This window comes from Andrena cerasifolii, chromosome 3, assembly GCF_050908995.1.
Source record: "Andrena cerasifolii isolate SP2316 chromosome 3, iyAndCera1_principal, whole genome shotgun sequence".
Lineage (NCBI taxonomy): Eukaryota > Metazoa > Arthropoda > Insecta > Hymenoptera > Andrenidae > Andrena > Andrena cerasifolii.
Genome location: NC_135120.1, coordinates 12,579,021 through 12,598,404, shown reverse-complemented (window position 1 = coordinate 12,598,404; position 19,384 = coordinate 12,579,021). Strand labels below are relative to the sequence as shown.

At 41.5% G+C, this 19,384-nt stretch overlaps 3 protein-coding genes across 7 annotated transcripts in view; 1 reads left to right on the top strand and 2 right to left on the bottom strand.

Annotated features, from left to right (window-relative positions):
* Positions 1-890: 890 nt before the first annotated feature.
* Positions 891-12,123, bottom strand: Sip1 (septin interacting protein 1). 2 transcript variants are annotated; one of them, XM_076809043.1, is made up of 9 exons: positions 11,983-12,123; positions 10,169-10,704; positions 4,406-4,625; positions 3,441-3,618; positions 2,414-3,369; positions 2,125-2,321; positions 1,614-2,042; positions 1,378-1,535; positions 891-1,294 (listed from the first exon to the last, which is right to left on the bottom strand). In XM_076809043.1, exons 2-9 carry the CDS (start codon positions 10,698-10,700, stop codon positions 1,046-1,048), a joined length of 2,919 nt encoding a protein of 972 aa, XP_076665158.1. In that variant the 5' UTR covers positions 10,701-10,704; positions 11,983-12,123; the 3' UTR covers positions 891-1,045. The 2 variants fall into 2 exon arrangements, with proteins under 2 accessions (XP_076665158.1, XP_076665157.1); XM_076809042.1 differs by lacking the exons at positions 10,169-10,704; positions 11,983-12,123 and adding an exon at positions 4,735-5,130.
* The window catches only part of Flo2 (flotillin-2), a 127,999-nt gene continuing 114,250 nt past the window's right edge, over positions 5,636-19,384 (top strand). For all 3 annotated transcript variants that reach the window (XM_076809053.1, XM_076809057.1, XM_076809055.1), the window contains exon 1: positions 5,636-5,919. In XM_076809053.1, coding sequence (XP_076665168.1) covers positions 5,871-5,919 — 49 coding nt within the window. In that variant the 5' untranslated portion in view covers positions 5,636-5,870. The remainder of the gene's footprint in view (positions 5,920-19,384) is intronic.
* On the bottom strand, positions 11,172-17,862 carry LOC143367347 (glucose dehydrogenase [FAD, quinone]). Of its 2 annotated transcripts, XR_013085020.1 has the most exons (3): positions 15,978-17,862; positions 13,557-14,571; positions 11,172-13,371 (listed from the first exon to the last, which is right to left on the bottom strand). XR_013085020.1 is itself a non-coding variant. In XM_076809044.1 (2 exons), exons 1-2 carry the CDS (start codon positions 17,793-17,795, stop codon positions 14,428-14,430), a joined length of 1,962 nt encoding a protein of 653 aa, XP_076665159.1. In that variant the 5' UTR covers positions 17,796-17,862; the 3' UTR covers positions 11,172-14,427. The 2 variants fall into 2 exon arrangements, 1 of the variants encoding a protein (XP_076665159.1); XM_076809044.1 differs by having other exon boundaries at positions 11,172-14,571.

The following is a 19,384-nucleotide window of genomic DNA, read 5'->3' as shown; positions in this document are numbered from 1 at the left end:
AATTCCTGCCTCTACGAAATTTTATAACACTGAACTACGAAACCATTCAAAGAATACTTCAAACTAAAATCATAACAGACGTGTTTACTAGACAAGAAAGTGCTACGGCACTTTTTGTCCTTCCACGGTCGTAACTCTTGTATACGTGCCCGAAACCTTGAACCTGAATCCCCTACCATAATCGACTCTGCCATTTTTTCACACTTAGTTACTTTTGATATTTTGTTTTGAATTTTACGCCAGACACTAATGTCCCTCTACGGTCGAGCACCGTTCTAGCAGTCAGTATTACCTCATACGCGACCGCGAAAAGACCTCTCTCGAAAAATACGTTTGTTAGTCCCATTATTGAGTGAAAGTCAAAGTTGAAGTGATACGTATTGACGTGAATTATAATTGAACAAATTATTCATACACCGGATTCTCGTTTACATTTCATTCTCTAGAGTCAATTTATGCAGCTGCGTAGTAAATATGCTTAAAATCGTGAAAATAACAGCACTATGCAACTTTAATGACCGAGACATTGTCGAGACAAGTTCACATACAAGTTGTATACGTTATAATGTATTAGAACACTTACTATTATCGGTGTGATAAAATCAACGCGTTCTGCTCGGGATTCTCGCGTGTGTGCGTGTATATATGTGCGTGCGTGTTTTCAAGAGACGCTACGTTTAAATATCGCGCGCTGGAAGCTGGACTCGTATTTAAGTTTCAACAGCCTACATCTCGCAAACGAAGCTGTGCGTTGAAGAAATAGTAATTACTTTTGGAGAATTTTATATATGGGAGTAAGAAGGTAGGTTATAGACTGTATTATTTTAAGGAAAGTCTACTTCTTACAAGAAATTGAATGTAGAGATAAAAGAATAACGAACTCACATGACTATGCTAGTACGATGATTTATTACATAGGATAAATTATATACAAAATGGTAGTCAATCTTTCAGTATCACTTCTTACGTACTATTTTATAGCATATGTACAAGGCAAATAATTACAACGTAATAGCAATTAGTTTCTAAACTAGGATAATTGTTTCTACAATTCAGACATGTCTAGTAAAGCATTTAAATGGGTTGGCATCCAATTCATGCCGTTGTGACATACAAACAACACATTTCCGTCTATATAAGCTTGGACATTGCCAACTTTATAGACTTGCTTCGCTTCCCTGTATCGGTTTGGTATAGGCATGAACAAAATACCTCTTTCTTCGCACTTCTTCTGAACAAGGTCCTTGAAACCTTGAGGTATCTGAGACGCTGTTCGCACTGCTTCAGCAAGTCTCTGTAAAAGTAGAAAGATTTCAGTATAAAAGCTAGGAAACGAGCAACTCTTTAACAGAAACTCTTTAATAGATTAAATCGCACCTCCATTCTTGGTTGTGCAGTTGGAGGCATCTGCGACATGGTAGGCTGAGTTCTTTCTAAGCTCGTCAGATACGAAACTTGTTCCATTGCACCTGGTTGGTGGCTTTGTGGTCCGTTAACTGCCCTATTCATCATATCCAATGCTTTCTTGAAGTGTTCTGTAAATCAGTCCATCGTAAATTCGAGAATCGTGCATCGAATGTCGGAGTACCCTCGACATTAGACTGAACACCTACCTTTCACTAAAGGCTCCGCTAGTAATTTCTCATTCAACATGCCTTTCCATCCCATATACCAATTCGTCACTTGATCATAATTAGGGGAGTGGTTGAGCCAAAGTGCCAGGACTTGTAGCCACTTGGGGAAGAAGAATTTGTCGAGTAACCCTGCCATTATGTGACACGGAATCAAGTCCTTCCACTCGTATACCCAATTCCACTGATCCAAATGTTGCTGGTGCGGATTTATAACGAATTCTGAAAGTGCTATTTGTAACTTTGGTATGATATTCTTCACTAAAAAGGCCTCCATATCTCCCTTCGCGAAAACATTCTCCCAAGGCTGCAACATTAGCCTGGCAGATCTATCGGAGGGGTGCCAACCGCCCAATGCGGAACCTAATTTACGTCGTATTATTGGATATATCAAAGTATCCAATCGATTCCCTGTAATGATAAAGTGTTCCCAGCATCATTCATTTATATCTTACCATCTATTTTATCCTGAATTTTTAAGAAATATGCGTACGTAATAACGGTAGCCAAGGATGAATCCATGTGTGGATAGGCACTGTGTCAGTAAGGGGATTCCATTCCTCTACTTCCAACGTAAGTTTTGGAAGGATTAGTAAGTCTAAAATATTTTCTAATATCCAACTTGGAAGCAATGGTATCCAGTGCTCTATTAATTCAATGAGGGCGTCTGGTTGTCTACACGTCCACTGTCTAGAACGAGAATTAATAAAAATTACAATCAACACTTTACTCGATTTCCATATTTACGGTTCAATTCGTTTATCATAAAATGGGGTACGTACTGTATTGCTCCTCTAATTGATGGCATCCATGAATTCCAAACAAGCTGGTCATACGGTTGCATGGATCTTGTCTGAAGAGTAGTAGTACCACTTTCTAGAATACTCTTCCACTGCTCGAATAATCTGACGGGCTGCTTTGGCTGCATCAATGGATTCCAACTGAGCAAACAGTCTTTTATTTTCGGACCAACGAAACTACTGGCCAAATCACCCAGTTCGTACATTTTGTACTCTTCGTAATATTTGTCCTGCAAGTCTTTGAAAGCTTTTGCAGTTTCTTGCAATGACATTTGGTTCGTTTCGTCCATCAATCTGTCTACAATCACGAGTACACTTTCTAATGTTTCGATGAGTTGACCATGTTGGTCTACAACTTTAGATAAATTCTTCTTCTCTGCTTCTAATGCAATCACTCTGTCGATCAAATGCCGTGTCCTTCTGTCATTTTGTATAATGTCTTGCTCGCACATGTCTACGAGTATGTTTAAATTATGTTGGAGCTCTGGCAACGCAAAGTTCACTTTGGATTTCTTATCAGTAACCACGACAGTCTCATCGGGTCGCTGTTGGCCGCCAGATATCGCATGGTATCCACTAAGAATTCTTTGCTCCGGGCCAGTCATGTCAATAACTTTAACTCTGCTCATATCGTTCGATATCCTTACTTTCTTGTTAGGCTTCAACTTTCCATCTTCCAGAACCTGATCTACACTTCGATAAACATAATTTACTTTCTTCTTGGCAATAGCTCCGTCTCCTTTGCGCCACTGCGATAACTTGGCCTTAGGGTCCTTTCCATCTTCTGCTTCCTCTTCCTTCTTCTTTTCTGCAAGCTTAGGACCTTTCTCTGGGCCATAGGCTCCGATCGCGCCTCTGCCTTTTCTCAGGTGTGCTTCCACTGGTGCACTTATACCTTGTAATTGTTTACCCAACCCTTTACCAGGTTCGAAACCCATCTAAACCGTAAAACGATTAATAAGTATATTTTTCTATAACAGAAATAAGTAGCCTAGCGTTTCGTGCACACCTGCAATAACAGCTTAGCCCCGATACCCTTTGTGTGCACCTCCCAACTACCCATTCCGCTTTGCACTAGTAAGGGATTTAAATGCCTCTTCTTTTTACGTAAACCAGCGATATCCCCATCTGTATTTAATGAAAAAGATGAATGTTGATGCACGTTGCTCGATCTTTCATCTTCGGAACTATGAAAGGCAAACAGTTTTATCGCATGAATCGTATTGAACACCGTATAGTTAAGGGGTCATTCTGGTAATCACGCAGCAAAATTCGGCAACATTCAGGCTTATTTTTCTCAGTGAATACAATGAATAACAATGTCAAACTTTTTTTCATTTATTAAGCTACTTGTAATGTACAGGGAACAATTTTTTAAATACACTTTTAATTGTGTTTTTTCAATGTTATTTGGAGTTCAAAATCGCGCCTTTGAAAAGAAATACCTCCCTGGTGGAAGTGATTTAAGCTCACAGACTCATCTGAAACAAAAAGACCAAGCTGATTCTTAATCATTATGAGTACCGCTGTCGCAGGTGCCAGAATTAGCCACATAAGTAAAAAATTAACAAAATTGCGCGCATTCAAACTTTAAGTTTCAAAATTTTCCAAAATTTGTTAAATTTTTACTTACGTGGCTAATTCTGGCACCTGCGATAGCGGTACTCATAATGATTAAGAATCAGCTTGGTATTTTTGTTTCAGATGAGTCTGTGAGCTGAAATCACTCCTGCCATCTTTTAAAAGGCGTGATTTTAAATTCCAGATAACATTGAAAAAACACAATTAAAAGTGTATTTAAAAAATTGTTTCGTATACACTACAAGTAGCTTAATAAATGAAAAAAAAGTTTGACATTGTTATTCACTGTATTCACTGAGAAAAAAAAACCTGAATGTTGCAGAATTTTGCGGCGTGATTACTAGAACGACCACTTAAACCACAAAGTAAATCTCTTTATATTAAACATATTACCTTGAACTATTTGGAAATTCCCTTTGCGATTTACTCGCATTTTCATTGTCACTGTCATCGTCATCTTTTTCCTCTGTTTCCTCCTTGGGCTTGCCAGCCTGCTGAATTCCACCCGCTACAAAATTTACGGGGGCTGTGTAATTTTTTGGTCCTTTATCGAACGTTTTAAACGATGGTCTAGCAGACAATTCTTCTTCATCGCTATCATCTGCCCAAATACCTGAAACGGAAGTTTCGTTTAACTCCTGCGACTAAAGCTAGAAACAAATACAAAGTATTTTCCCCACAATCCCTCAGACAGGTAAACGCTAGTATCAAATAGTTTTTACCAAGCATTTGCTGCTTCTTCGTTAATTTACGTCTAGGACGATTAATATTGAATTCATTTTCCAGATCGTAATCTGTAATTTCAAAGCTTTCTACTTCGTCCTCCGACATCTTATCAGTTTATTAACGCCGCGTGCGAACCAAGGTTTAAAAATTCTTTATTATATCCAAGTTTCCTCGCTATGTACGATACACAACAATAACTGAAGCGAACTGAAGTATCAAGTATCATAGGTTAGATTGCACTGTATCTCTACGAAGCTGCATTAGTTTATTTTGCTGACATAGGCGTTTACATCGTTTACATTAACCCGTCCAAGTGCTTCATAAACATATAGCTTCGAATTTCTGGCATCGGCGTGTTCTCTCGCCGCAGTGGCGGAGAAAGCATTGTCCTATATCCCTGTGACTATAGCAGACTATTTGGACAATACATTTCCCATTATTACCGAATGCATGGAATAGTCTGCCAGGTTTGAGAAGAGATCTCAATTTCCTAGAATTAAACGCGTGTAAGCAGTGCTGCCATAATAGCCAAAGAGACGTCAAAGCCCATGAGAATAAATTATATAGCATTATGACATTACCACAACGATCAGCTAAGAACTTTGCATAAGGAAATGGAAAAACGAAATTCATCTTAGAATAAAGCGCAGTTAGCATACATTTAGCAACGTTACATTTCCAATATTGCATAAACGCGCGCCTTGTTCTCCTTAAAATAGTACTAGAACTTGATAGAAGCATTATAACGAGAAATATTCATTATACTCTTGTGGAGGAATAAATTTTCATTTAATAGAGGCCTTCTAATAGTGAAAAATAGCGGATACTTTACGGCAGATGTCGCTGTACGCGGAAGCTCGTAGGTTGGCAGTACCGCTGGCTGGGGTTTTGCAAAAGCTACAAATAATTTTGGGTAGTGGCTGTGGGTAACATCGTAACCTTGCGACGCGAGACTAACAAGGGTTATTATATGTTGTTAACGATTTACCGGGGATTTTGAAATAATCCGTCTTTAATCACTGCCGACTCGCTGTATAGATTAGTGTTAGTGGTAACCGTGTTAGTGCTGGTTGGTCCCTTGTGCCGGTTTGTTGTTGCGACCCTCGTTAAGGAAAACGGAGTTAATCTGACAATGGGAAACGTTCACACCTGTGGCCCGAACGAAGCTCTCGTCGTATCAGGTACGGCGCTGAATGGGAAGCTTGTATCTTGCGAATCAATCAAGCGGTGCAATAAATTAACCTAGAGCTGCCACGCTTGATTCATTCCCGTTGCTTTTACTCGCATGCCCGGCTCCGAAAAGTCAACATTAACGGTTCCGCCACTTTTGTATCGGCAAAACGTTCGTAACACTTCTCTATTAACATAACTGGCACGCCGATATCTTTGTTTACGTAGATCGCTCTAACACAGCCAAATAATTTTCCACAATGATCCTGTCAACACTCCTGCTCCATTGGCTTTCAGTTTCACAGCAGTCGTTGCTTTTAGCTTGTGCATGCGTAAATGGGTTGTCTGTTTCATTCTAGCAATGTGTAACGCGCTTAGAAGCCACCTATGATTACTTTGTAGTATTTGAAAGCTTAGGCTTTTCTGGAATGGAGACAGAATAATGTGTATTGTTTGTGCGACTGTCAGTGGTGAGGGATTGAAGAGACTAATGGATGAAATTTTGAAATAGGAGTGGCCGTAGTACAAGCTACGTTCTAATCGTTAATACGCAGCGGAAGCAGTATTACTTAGCAATAATGTGATTCACTGACTGTATACTTATGGTTGGGAGAAAGGGTAGTAAGTCAGTTGTGGGTTAAAATGTATTGGAGACTTCAAAGTAGTTTGATTTGAGTTATCGTACATGTTGTAATTCGAAGAATCCTTATTGTAAATTATCGTAACATCACTGGGATGTACTTAGATGCTTGATTCGTTTAGTTTACCAATGAAAGTCTCAAAGAAACAGTGAAATTGACCTAAATAATCTCAAGGTGAAATTAATGAACCTACACGTACACTTGTGGTTTGTTCAGGCAATTCAGAATAAGATCATGGGGTTAACAATCTATAAGCGGGTGTGTTGTCGCAAAGATAATTAATATAATAGGTTTTTAAATAAGCTTTGTCAGTGCATGCATACGCATTACTCTTTACAAAGCAGTTTTTAAGTTCCTCTATATAAAATTTGTAATCATATGCGTCACAAAAGAAATTTATGTTAGCATTCACAGGAAGAGGCATATACACAATTATTTTTGCTCTTCCGCTATCTGTGACACTTGATAAACCAGTTGTCAAGAATAGATCTGAGTTATTCATGTGGAAAGTATATGCAAATTCTTTCCTTTATTTTTGTTCAATTCACCAAAGACGAAAACATAGCCCATTCACCAATTGAGAAGTATTATAAGCAAGCACCCATGACGCAGTTATTCGGCCATCCGCGATTTTCCTTTACTTTTACGCGAGGAAGTGTATCCAGAGGAGAAGCATGACTCATCGCCCGTTTGCGTCATCATTGATGAACTCGTATGCTCGTACCTACGAAGTTCCAATTTCATTGCAATGAACAACAATATGGGTCACTCGATTGTTGTGCAACGTGTCGTGCACGCAAATACTTTGTTATCTCGCATCTAACTAATCTAACGACATCACCTTTTTTCCATGAAAAATCGCGTGACGTGTCTTTCGAAGGAAGTATTATCAGTCATCGGATGTGCAGTATGATTAACTTGTCACTCGTTTGCAAACAACAACGGACGTATTTTACTTAGAATCTTTTAAGCTTCTCAGGGTTCTAGGAAAAACTATTTTCAACACGCCTCAAAAATATATATTTGGCACACAGAACACCATATTTGTAATTGAATAATTCAATTGGTCTCGATCGTGTGTATTTAATATTTCCATAAGAGTAATACAATAATATAAAAATAAAACTGTTGACGGAGTTAGTGTAGCTTAAACGAAACGTGTGAAGTTTTTAATTTATAGCCATTAACATGAAAGAGCTTATTGTAGTGTTACGATTAAGCGTAATTTAATATATGGCGCTCTATTCTATGTATAAAATATCTTGATAACAAAAATAGTCTTGATAATAAAAAAGTCTTGATAATAAAAAAGTATCTTCCTAGAAGATCTTTGAAATGTAATCTCCGATGGCCTCCTCTTATAAAAACAATTTACAAGTAATCACTAGAGACTAATATTCTAGGAATTATCAGGATTAAATTCTCCACATTTCTCGGACTTAATTAAGATTCATTGTCTTTCGTATAATTACGAATGACACTCCATAAATAATACCAAATGTCAGTCGAACTCTTACGCAAATGTGACCAGAATCGGGTTTCCCACAAGGATAAATCTTGCTGCCGCCCTGTGGTAAAAAATTTCCATGTTTCAACAATCACACTCGCTCTAAAACAAACATCTTCGAACCGCACATTTACCCATTCATTGCCAAGATCGTTTGATCATATCAGCCGCCTTTTCACCGATCATAAAAATACCCGCGTTTATATGCCCCGTGGGCATGGCGGGCATGATCGAAGCGTCCACCACTCTCAACCCCTTCACGCCGTACACCCTCAACTCTGGGTCCACGACAGCATTGGGGTCGCTTTGGGGCCCCATTTTAACCGTCCCGATTTCGTGGTTCATCATCGACGGTAGGTGCTTTATGGCGCATCTCCAATAATCATCGCTAGCGAATTCAAATGCCTTGCAGCCAGGGATCTTTGTATCGTGCAGTCTGCTGCCATACTTCTGGAAAGGATCTGTCCTGGAGATGTTGATGGCGTGCTTGATCCCTTCCAGAATGATCTCCACGTCGGCCGGGTGGGCGAAGAAATTGGGGTCCATTTTGGGGGGCTGTAAGGGGTCCTTAGACCTCAGAGTGAGCCTGCCGAAGCTCCTAGGGTTCTGCAGGATTGGCCAGATCGACCAGGCGTCCTGGTTCTCGATGGGCTTGTAAACGGCGTTGTAGAGCTCGTCGGATACCCTGAGGGCCTTCTTCAGGGGCACGCCTCCGTCAGAGTGCAGGGACCCCGAGGCGAACAAAAGCTCCACGTCCGGCCTATTGTCGGGCGCGTATTTCGTTCTGATGAACGCCAGCGCCTCTGCTCCTCCTGGAAGCGACATCAAGCCACTCCTGTTCAGGAAGTACTGCACGAACACGCCGGGCCTAGTCAGCCTGCTTTGCAGCAGAGACACAGGCTGGTTCACCATGAAAGTCAGCCCCAGGAAGCCAATGTGCTCGTACATGTTGTACCCGACTTTGGAGTCTTGTAGGACCTTGATCCCCAGCTCTTCCAAATGGTCCTTGGGCCCTATCCCCGATAGCATCAGCAGCTTCGCGGAATCTATCGTTCCCGCTGAGAGAATCACTTCCTTCGAGCAGAACACCCTGTTTCGTTCATTGTTCTGTATGTACTCGACTCCGAACGCGCGGTTACTCTCGTCGATTAGGACTCTGGTGACGGTTGCGCCAGTGACGATGTTGATGTTCGGCCTGTTTACCCTCAGATAGGCTTTCGAGGCGCTACACCTGGTCCCTTTGTCCATGTTCGCTTGAATATACGAGAACCCGATTTGCTCCTCGCCGTTGTAGTCCACGATCTTGTAGCCCAGTTGTCTGCCGGCTTTCAGGAACGCTTTTGCCAGCTCTGTGTGGTACGGAACGTGCTCGACGCACAAGTACCCTTTGTCCCCGTGGTACGAGGAGTTCTTGATGCCTGAACATGGACACGGTGGTTAATTACCGTCGTAGGACAGTAGCATGATGCGGTAAATTCTGCACACGGCGTCTTAGATCTTTAACGCGGGGTGGGAAAAAGGGGAATCAAGAGCTTCTTTCTACGGTACCTTTCCACGATTATGTAGTACAAACTTGCGAACGTGAAGCTGTTGTACGTTTCAGTTGTGGGTTCATTCGAATTGGCGGAGAGTTTGATGGTAATGCTTATAATACAAGCTATTTACGCTATTTGAGCATGCAAATATTTATTACAAGGGGAAAAGAACTAAATAATTGTGGAGTCCTATTTTACCGTTTCGCCAGTTACGCTTCTTTTCTGATAGAATTTGTGTACTGCTAGACAAAGTAGTTGAAAGTAAATCGCCCAAAAGCAAATCAAAGTGATAAAATACGTTCCTCTGTCTTTGAAGATTGAGAAAGATATTTATGTAATTCCCCATGTAGACTATTATACTCTTTTTCATAAAATGCAGGTTGCAGAATATTTCTCACATGAACTTAACACCCAGCGAATAACTCTAACAAGTGCTTCCCTCATTCTTCAACAAGCATGCTCGAAGATCTCCAAAGCTGTTCAATTTTACTCCCATTTTCGACCTGTTTTGCTACAAATCAGCCTTCGCCTTACAACGAATCAAGCCCCCATAAAGTATATCAAGCAATTCTCTAACCTGGCACATCGAACCTCTCGCTCTTCTTGTAATAATGTAAGACGTCGTCGTAAGACCAGCCCTCGTTCCCCAGAGCAGCCCAGTTATCGTAATCCAGCTTGTTTCCGCGTGTATGGATCATGTAGTTGAGAGTGCTCGTGCCACCCAGAGCTTTTCCTCGTGGCCAGGCGCACTGTCGGTTCACCATACCCAGACAAGCGTTCTTCTGAGGCTCGACAGTGTAACCCCAGTTGAAGTTCGATAATTGGAAATAGCCTACTAGGATGGGGATCTGGTGGAGGAGGGATTCTGGACCTCCTGCCTCCAGAAGGAGGACGTTCCATTTTTTGTTCTCGGTGAGGCGATTAGCCAGCGCCGAGCCAGCTGATCCAGCACCCACAACGATGAAGTCATATCTCTTGTTATTCGGATCGATTCTATTTAAAACTTCGGGCGATGGTCCGTAGCTCCTCAGAGCGTCCAAGAACGATGTGGACGCCCCTAAGGAGACCAGGAGCGGTAATAGCAGCAATATCCTAGCGGGGGTGGCCATGTTGCTGCAAAGGAGCAAGGTTTCAGATGAAGTAGCTTATAGGCACGGGTATTGTTGATTTCTATTGACAACTATTACTTCTTATGGAACAGAAAGACGGGTGGGTAGAAGGGTACAAGTGGAAAGAGAGTGATTCTCTGTGAGGCAATAGTTGGAAAATATTGAATAGTGTCTCTGTGACGGAAATTGTTAAAGTGAGATAAAATATCGTCCAAATCTTGTTACAGAATAGACTTTCGTTTTAGGCTTATTCAGGATACAGTGTTTGAAAACAGGATATTTAAGATTTGAGACTTATTCGGGTAGACATTCTTGAGAATTATCTATATTATTGCATAGATCTTTGGAATGACTTTTCTAAGACACGAAGGCTCGTTGGAGAAATGTTATCCTGGATTTTCCACTTAATTTTTCATAAAGAATCAGGCTCTTCTCAGTTGTATCGCTGGTAGCGAATAATCCTGTATATCGTGAGGTATAGAAGTCACTTTTAATCTGTTTCATACATTAACATTTGCTAATATTTTACACTTCGTTGTGCAAGAAAATGAGTAAACGATAAAGTCAGATAGATCATTTATAATCGCTTAAATGTTGACATTGCGACTTCATTATTGAAGCAAGCACGCGCGGTTTCACTACTATACCTAGTCACCTGTAAATGAGGACATTTTCATTCATCTAACGAACATGTTATATAACCCTGAATGCGAAACACTAGGTAACAAAGTTACGAGCAAAGTTTCACTGTACATTTTATAGCACCGCAAACTGGATCTTATCTAGAAGCCCAAAATTCACTCGTCAATCAGTGTCATAAAAAATTAGATATTATTTATCGTTCTTCCATAATCGATCAAGTCTTATGCAAATTATAGTTTGCAGTTGTTTATTCAAAGATAAAATCAAACTTCAACCCATTACTTATTGTTAGTATCACCAGGCTTTGTTAAAAAATCAAACATTTACACGAAACGAGACATTTCACTCCAAATTCAAGTTTGTCACTGTCAGATTGAAAACTGAACTGTGTTGAAATTTGTCGTTCTTCACTCGTTACTCTTAGTCATCGCGAATGAAACAATCTTCAAAACCGAAAGTTTACTCGTCACTTTTGTGTCAAACGCTACTTCTCACTTGGAGTGCCAATTTCATTTATCACTCAAACTGACAAACTTAACCCCCTCAAAAGCCGAATTCACCACTCTTGAAATAGAAAGCAAACTTCGTTCCAGGTCCACGCTTGCCTCGTCACTTACACATAAACCATTAAAATACAAACTTTGCTGGTCACGTTGTCGAGCACCCTCGCTGACGGCAGAATCGGTTACTCCTTCACCTGGTTCAAATCGTTATTACCATAATACGGCGATTGTAACGAGCTAATGGCCAACTTCCGTCGTCCTTCTCAATGGCCTTTCGAAGACTCGGTTGTACGATGTCGCGTGGCTGCCGAAACACCTTCTGAGGTCCTAGTGTGTCTACTTTCCACTTCGAGATCCTCTAGAGAAATGCGCTTTCTCGTGGCGTTCACGTAATACTTAGCAGGCTCGAGTAAGGTTAAAAGTTGGACTCCGTCGACCGACCCCTTCCCGTGTGTTTTCTGTACCTGCATCTGTTTTATCTCGCTCACGTTCCATTTTTATGCTCAGAAAATTGTGCATGGCACTTGCATGCACACGTGAAACGTGCACATTCTCTAAATCATAACGAATAATTTTGCCATAATTTTGCCGGGGCGTTCCAGTGCGTCCAGAATAAATCTCGGTGGATGGACGACCCCGATTTGCAGTTTTAAGTGAAGTACAAAGGAGGAACGCTTTGCAACCCTTTCAGAACCTTTGTCTATTGTGGTGGGTACGAGTCTCAAGGGATATTCTCATGATTTAGTCTCTTGATTAATAAGGGGAGGACACCATGCGGTAGACATCGATTTTGATGAGCCTTGGCACGATGGATCTATGTCGAAAATAAGTAAATAGGTGTCCGAGCGTTTCTGCCAATGAGCCTTAATAATAGAGATATTTACATGTAAATTATTCAAAAGTTCATAGTGGCTGTGGAGTTTTAGTGGGTAAAAATCCCATAACTACCCTGGCGCCCGCGAGGATTCCCCTCTGGAGGAGTGGGGATTTGTCGTGACCCATAATGGAAACAAAATTTCAATTTTTCTTCCATTTCCTATTGGATAATTTAAATTCATTAAAAGAACACGTACGTTACTTTTTCATCATTCTATTAAATCTCTGGTAATCTACAGTCTATTTCCATATTTATTTCCATGACTGAAAAGTAGTATGTCGAATGCTGCAATTTGATCGAATTTAAAGCCCAGTTCTGGTTCTTAACTCCAAAACAGGATCCCAAAAATAAATCCCAAATCACTCAATTTTTATCATTCTCAAAGTTATGTTTATTCAGTTCAGGCTTTTCTCGATTAATCATCTTTAGTAATCGATTAGATAATAGATACAAATGGTCGGTCGTATTCAATGGACTACGGATATTAAACAATCAGGGAACAGGACGGGTGGACGCAATAATACAAACAGGAAAAAATCAATAATACAGTATTTAGCGAGACACGTTTCCGCAATAAGCGTGACCTACTTAGTTTGAACTCCACTGGTGTAGGAATAAGTGCACTAGCGAGTGATTTTTTGTTTGCACACTGAAAATTTTATACAAAATTAATTATGTGCAATCATGTACAAAATAGATAAGGTGATTGCAGTTTCGAACACTAAGTACTTCAAACACTCAATAAAAATTATATTGAACTATTTGCTTTCATTTCTAGCGAGATTCCTTCGTAACTTTTAACTATTATCTCAATCGTTAATATATTCCTATTACCTGTTTTGGCGATATCTTTTTATTACTCTTTTAGGTACATCTTGAAAATAATTATCGAAACCAAATCAGTGATCACATTCTATTCACTTCTTTCCACGGTATTTTTAAAGATGCAAAGTGTGTGCTTAAAAAATGTACAAAAACTTTTTCTTCATAAATAATGTCTTCCAACGATATTTAATTATAATTCTAACCGCAATAAAAACACCATGTTTGCAATTTAAATGATTGAAAAAAAAGCTTTGATTAAGTACAGTTAAGTTCTTCCGTTGATTCGATTACTCCAGTCCAGTTCCATCACGCTTTATATAAAATTGAGTTTCATATTCATTAGCAATTTAAATTCGAAGGTGAAACCGCGTAGAAAAAAAATCCGTCTAGTGGGAATTCAAATACTGCCTGAATGCTAGGTTGTAATTACTTGAGCTTCTTTGTAAGAGAAAAGTATTTACCTGCTTTAAATTACTATTAATTTAATCGTATGAACCAAGAGGAAAAACGTGATATGATCTATTCATTTAACACTTAAAGGACAGAATGATCACACTGTATATATATATATATATATATATATATATGCGTGAAAATAAGCGTTTCTACAAAATAAGAACTATTTGCAAGAAATAGTGACAAATAATCGGAAACGTATAAGCTGTGATTTGCTCTATCGTCATAATTACATGTATCTGCGTTGGAAGTGAGAAACAGAGTAAAAAGTTGTTTTCCTTGATGACCTGACTTGGAAAGTCTAATCAATTCATGCAAATACCTAAATCGTCATGTTAAGTCACGTCAATTGTAATAGTAGAAATTTTAGAATCGTGCTGGTGAAAAGGGACACTTTGGCTTGTTCTTCGTCGATCGATGATAATTAATTATTCAGGTATCCCCATTCCTTTTTAATCATGTCCGACGCTTTCTCGGCGATCATGAATACTGGAATATTCGTGTGTGCTGCCGGAATTTCCGGCATTATGGAACAGTCCGCTACTCTCAGTCCTTTGATACCGATCACCTGGAATATTTAAAAACGTTAAGTAGTTCTAGCTTCACTCACACTTACCACTTTATCTGCCGCTGTCACGCGTGCGTGACTCCACGAAATCGATCCACTAAAGTTGGATCCAGATCTGAATGAGTGTAGGTACGTTGAGCAAGGCTGAACGCGCACGAATATTCTGATGCGGACGGGCGAAACGGTAGCCAGGGTCGCATGCTTCTACGTCAGAAAGGGTGAGCGTGAACGCATATGCTAGTGTGAACTAGTTCATTCGTGGTGACTCGACGCATGCGACCCGACTCGGGAATGCCGACGAAGGCACATGGCCTGAGCCGACCGTTGTCGGTTTTCTTCCACACATCAAAGGAAGTTTGGAGTGCATTGCGCTCAGCGTGAATGATAGAAGCAGATGAGATACTTTTCTCAAATCCTCGATGTCTCGGATTTTCATGATATTGAAATATATTGCAGTCCACGTGAAATTAGGGAGGGCTAAGTACTCATTTTTCTAGTTTCGAAATTGTTTAAAAAATACAAATCTTCGAAGTTCCCTGCTTTCGGTGATTTTTACGAAACCCGCCTTCAGAAATGGATTTTAATGACCTAAATTATTGAAGGCATGAACTTGCGTTTTTTTTTTTAATCATGAATGATGGATCTATGAGAATGAATTTAATCAATTGCTAATATTGTCATAAACAGTTAATGAAAAATAAAAAAATTACATTTTTAACAATATAATGCATTTACCATATGATAGACTTTAAAGCTTTATTTTAATGAATAATTTGTCTTTCTTTTCTTCACTACACCCTGTGTTGTTCTCAGTTCATATAACCTGACCGACTCGCTGTTGTATTAAAAAATCACACGAAATTACTCGCGGGGAACGGCAATACGCATCGTGGAGGGACGCAGGAAGAAAAAGGGTAGTCCGCTCACTGCGCGTGACCCCACCTGCGTCCCTTCAAATTGGAGACGGATCCCTTATCTGTTTAGTATAGGTATACGGGCGCTCGAATTTCAAAACAAAAGCACGCGTTGACGCATTCAGGTCTGGATCCGGCTTAACGCGCATATGCCTCAGAATTCCATCTCCTTTTATGTTTATCATAGACAAACCAAATATGCCATCGAAAGATCTCTATTCTGTTTCCAAGACGCGTGTTTGAAGCGTTTAAAAATCAACGAACAGTTGGAAAATTTTAAAAGGATGCAAAACATGCAGCAGATCAAGTGTTAAGAATCATGAGACGTAATCGTTCTAACTGGATTTCTGTAACAAGCTCCTACTTCTGCCAATAATTCTGCAATTCAGTTTATCGGTTAAAACCTGCTTCATCGATGTAGAAATTTCAATCAACCTTATCCCCATTAAACGAGCAAGACTGAGCCGTGTGACATTTCCGGGTTGTACGTACTTTCAAAGCGGGATCGACGACAGCGGTTTTGTCGTTCAGAGGTCCCATTTTGCAAGTCCCACTGTAGTGATAAATAGTGAGCGTTTGCATCCTGGTGTTGCACAGCCAGTAGTCGTCCGAATCGAAGGGGTAGTTCTCGCACTCCGGCACCGTTTTGTTGTAAAACGCTACGCCCAATTTCCTCATGGCTCTCGTTCTGCAGACCTGAACGGCAGCCCTGATCCCCTTGATTATGACTCTGATGTCCTCGGGGTCATTAAGATAATTGGGGACGATTCGTGGCTTCACGTTCACGTCACTGGACTGAAGTCTGATCGAGCCGCGGCTCCGCGGCTTCAACAGCATCGGGAATATCCCGTACGAGTTGGTGCTCTGGAAGTGCGAGAATTTATCCACTATCTCCCGACTGAAGCCAAAATTCTTCATCAGGGCATCCAACATGTAAATCGAGCTGATGAGGGACAAAAGCTCTATGTTCGGTACACCGTCCCGATTCTTCGGGTCGTCCACGTCCAGGAACGCTATACCGTCGCAGCCGCCGGTGATCGTCAGTGGCCCGTCTTGCCTAAGCAAGAAGTCCTTCGCGTAAGGATTCCTAATATCGGTCAAATTGTACATCAATACACTAACCGGTTGATCGACCGTGAACGTCAATCCGCCGTACGCTATGTGGTCCATGAGGTTGTCGCCAACCCGCGAGTCTTTTATCACGTTTATCCCGAGTTTCTTCAAGTGTTCGGCGGGCCCGACACCCGACAGCATCAGCAACTGCGGGGACCCGATGGCCCCCGCGCACAGTATCACCTCCTTCCTGGCGTACACCGAGATTCGGCGGTTGCCCTTGACGAACTGAACGCCCACCGCCCGTTTGTCCCTCTTGTCGATCAGTATCCTATGCACCATGCTCATCTTCGTCACGTGAAGGTTCCTCCGCCTTTTGCCCACCAGGTACGCCCTGTTGCTGCTCATTCGATAGCCGCGGGAAATGGTCCCCTGTATATACGAGAACCCTATCTGCTTCTCCCCGTTGTAGTCGACGAGCGGGTATCCGAGCTCCTGGCCGGCTTCCAGGAACGCGGCTGACAGGGGTGAGTGATAGGGGGCGTAATTGATGCTCACTGGTCCCCTGGTGTTTCTGTATTTCGTGTCACGCCCGAGCTTCGGTATCCGCACGCCTTCCAGCTTCTTGAAGTACTTCAGTACGTCCTTGTAGGCCCAGCCAGCGTTTCCCATCTGGGCCCAACGGTCGTAGTCCTGAGGGCTGCCTCTGGTAGCGATCATGTAGTTGAGGACGCTACTGCCGCCCATCACCTTGCCCCTGGGCCACTTGCACCTGTGCCCCTTCATGCCCAAGCAGTACTTGTCGGACGGCTCTGTCTCGTACCTCCAGTCTATCTCGTCCACGCCCTGCAGGAAGTGCGCCAGGATGGGCACGTCCATGAACATTGTCTCCTCAGGGCCAGCCTCGATCAGCAGCACCCTGAACTCGTCGATCTCGGTCAGTCTGGAGGCTATCGTTGCGCCCGCCGTTCCAGCACCCACCACGACGAAATCGTAGACCGAGTCAGGCCCGGGTGTCATGTCCGGCTGGGCGTGATCCTGGAACAGCTCGTTCTCGCGGAGGAAGTTCAGGGCACCTATCCCGGCGCCTAATATGTTCTCCGCCGCGGAGCCGTTGAAGCTGTCGAAGCCATAGAGGTCCGCGTATTCTCTGCGCTGAGCGTGTGCGCGCGACTGATCGTGAAAAGTCACGGCCACCATGGCGGACAAGAGCAGCAGCCGCAGCAAGGACAGAACACATCCTGCGTTTACGTTCATGTTGGAAGATTTTTAACTGGAAAATCAGGAATGGTACACCGCGCTCCTCTCGCGCTGCATATATACGGTGCAGGTGCAGCGCTGTGTCATCGTTTTCCTGGTGGGCACACCGCGCTCGTGACGGTTTCGTTTTTTCGACGATACCACTTAAGTATTCGTATCGTTTGAATTGCTCGGCATCCCTTGAGTGGATAAGCGGTGGTCGCTGCCTGCGGCCGCTTTTTCTCGTCCTGCTATTCGGTGATGCGACCTTTGCAACGGGATAGGTGGAGGAAAAAACAGCGAGTGTGATCGATCTGGAGTATTGTTGCAGGGTGGACTGTGTGCACGGTCCTGGAGGTGTTTCGAGTTTATCGAGGACTACCTTTACTATCTGGCTTTGCCCGGAATTTAGGTTCTGATTGTATGATTTTTTTCTTCTTTTTTTTGTGAACATAGTCACATTCGTCTGGATTGGCCAGGCATGAGCTGAGGCACATTCCGTGACCCCAGAGTTTACTGTTCGGAAGTTTTTAGGCGACAGACAAAGGCACACACATAGACTTTCTGCTTTTTATATCGAGGATATGAAAATTCGTTTTTCGTATTTTAGCGCGTACCGTGCCGCAGTGGAAATTCAGAACTTTGATAGGACTATAAAAAGTGATGAGAATACTGAACTGCAGTATCCAGTTATTGGGAAATAGTAATTATGTAATATTCTCCACAATTTCAGATCTCTTGTATTTTTATTTCGATATTGAATTGCCAAACACCTTTCTCCTTTGAGCGAAGGAGAAGATGGAAAGAATATGAGGAAATAAATGTCTGTTTTTGAGGTGATTATATGGAAATACAGAAATTTATGTTAGATTTTATTTTAAAGAGTTAAGGAAGTAGGGGGTATCTTCTGTGTCAGTTAAAGGGGTATAACGAATCTTAGGATAAGGAAAGGGAATCTGTTGTACCACGCAATGAATTTTGTGAATTTGGTCAAACGCACGCGAATACACTTTCGTAAACGTTGAACGAAGCATCTAAAGTCATATTTCCACATGTGTGTGAACTTTGTTTAAGGCAGAGTTCGGCATTAACTAAATAAAAAATTATTTAAATCACAGATCGAATAAAGGTTACTTTAATTTTAGATTACTCGACGACGAAGTTAATTTTTTTTATTCGTCGAGCGTTTCAACCAATCGTCAAATAATTTTCTGGCTCGCGTTCGAGCCGCCAAGGATCATCATTGACCGGTAAACTCGGGTTAACTATATTCGACACATGACGAAATTTTTTTTTTTTTTAATTTTTATTCGTTCGAAATTTTATTTAATTAAAAAATTTTGTCCATATCTGGTTTAAGCTAAAGAAATATTACCTTAGTCTATTTTATTATGCCACAAATTACTGCATAAAAATGGTCGTTACAAAATTGCTAGCAGAAACATGTTTTGCATTAACTTTAACCATAAATTACTGCATTTCTTATGCAGTACGCAGCGGAGGTTAGAGGTCACGTTTCCACTTGTGGTACGGAGAAAAATTAAAACGTATTCTCGGTGCGTACTGCTTTCTAGAAGCAACCCTTTAGAATGATTTCGAATGACGTC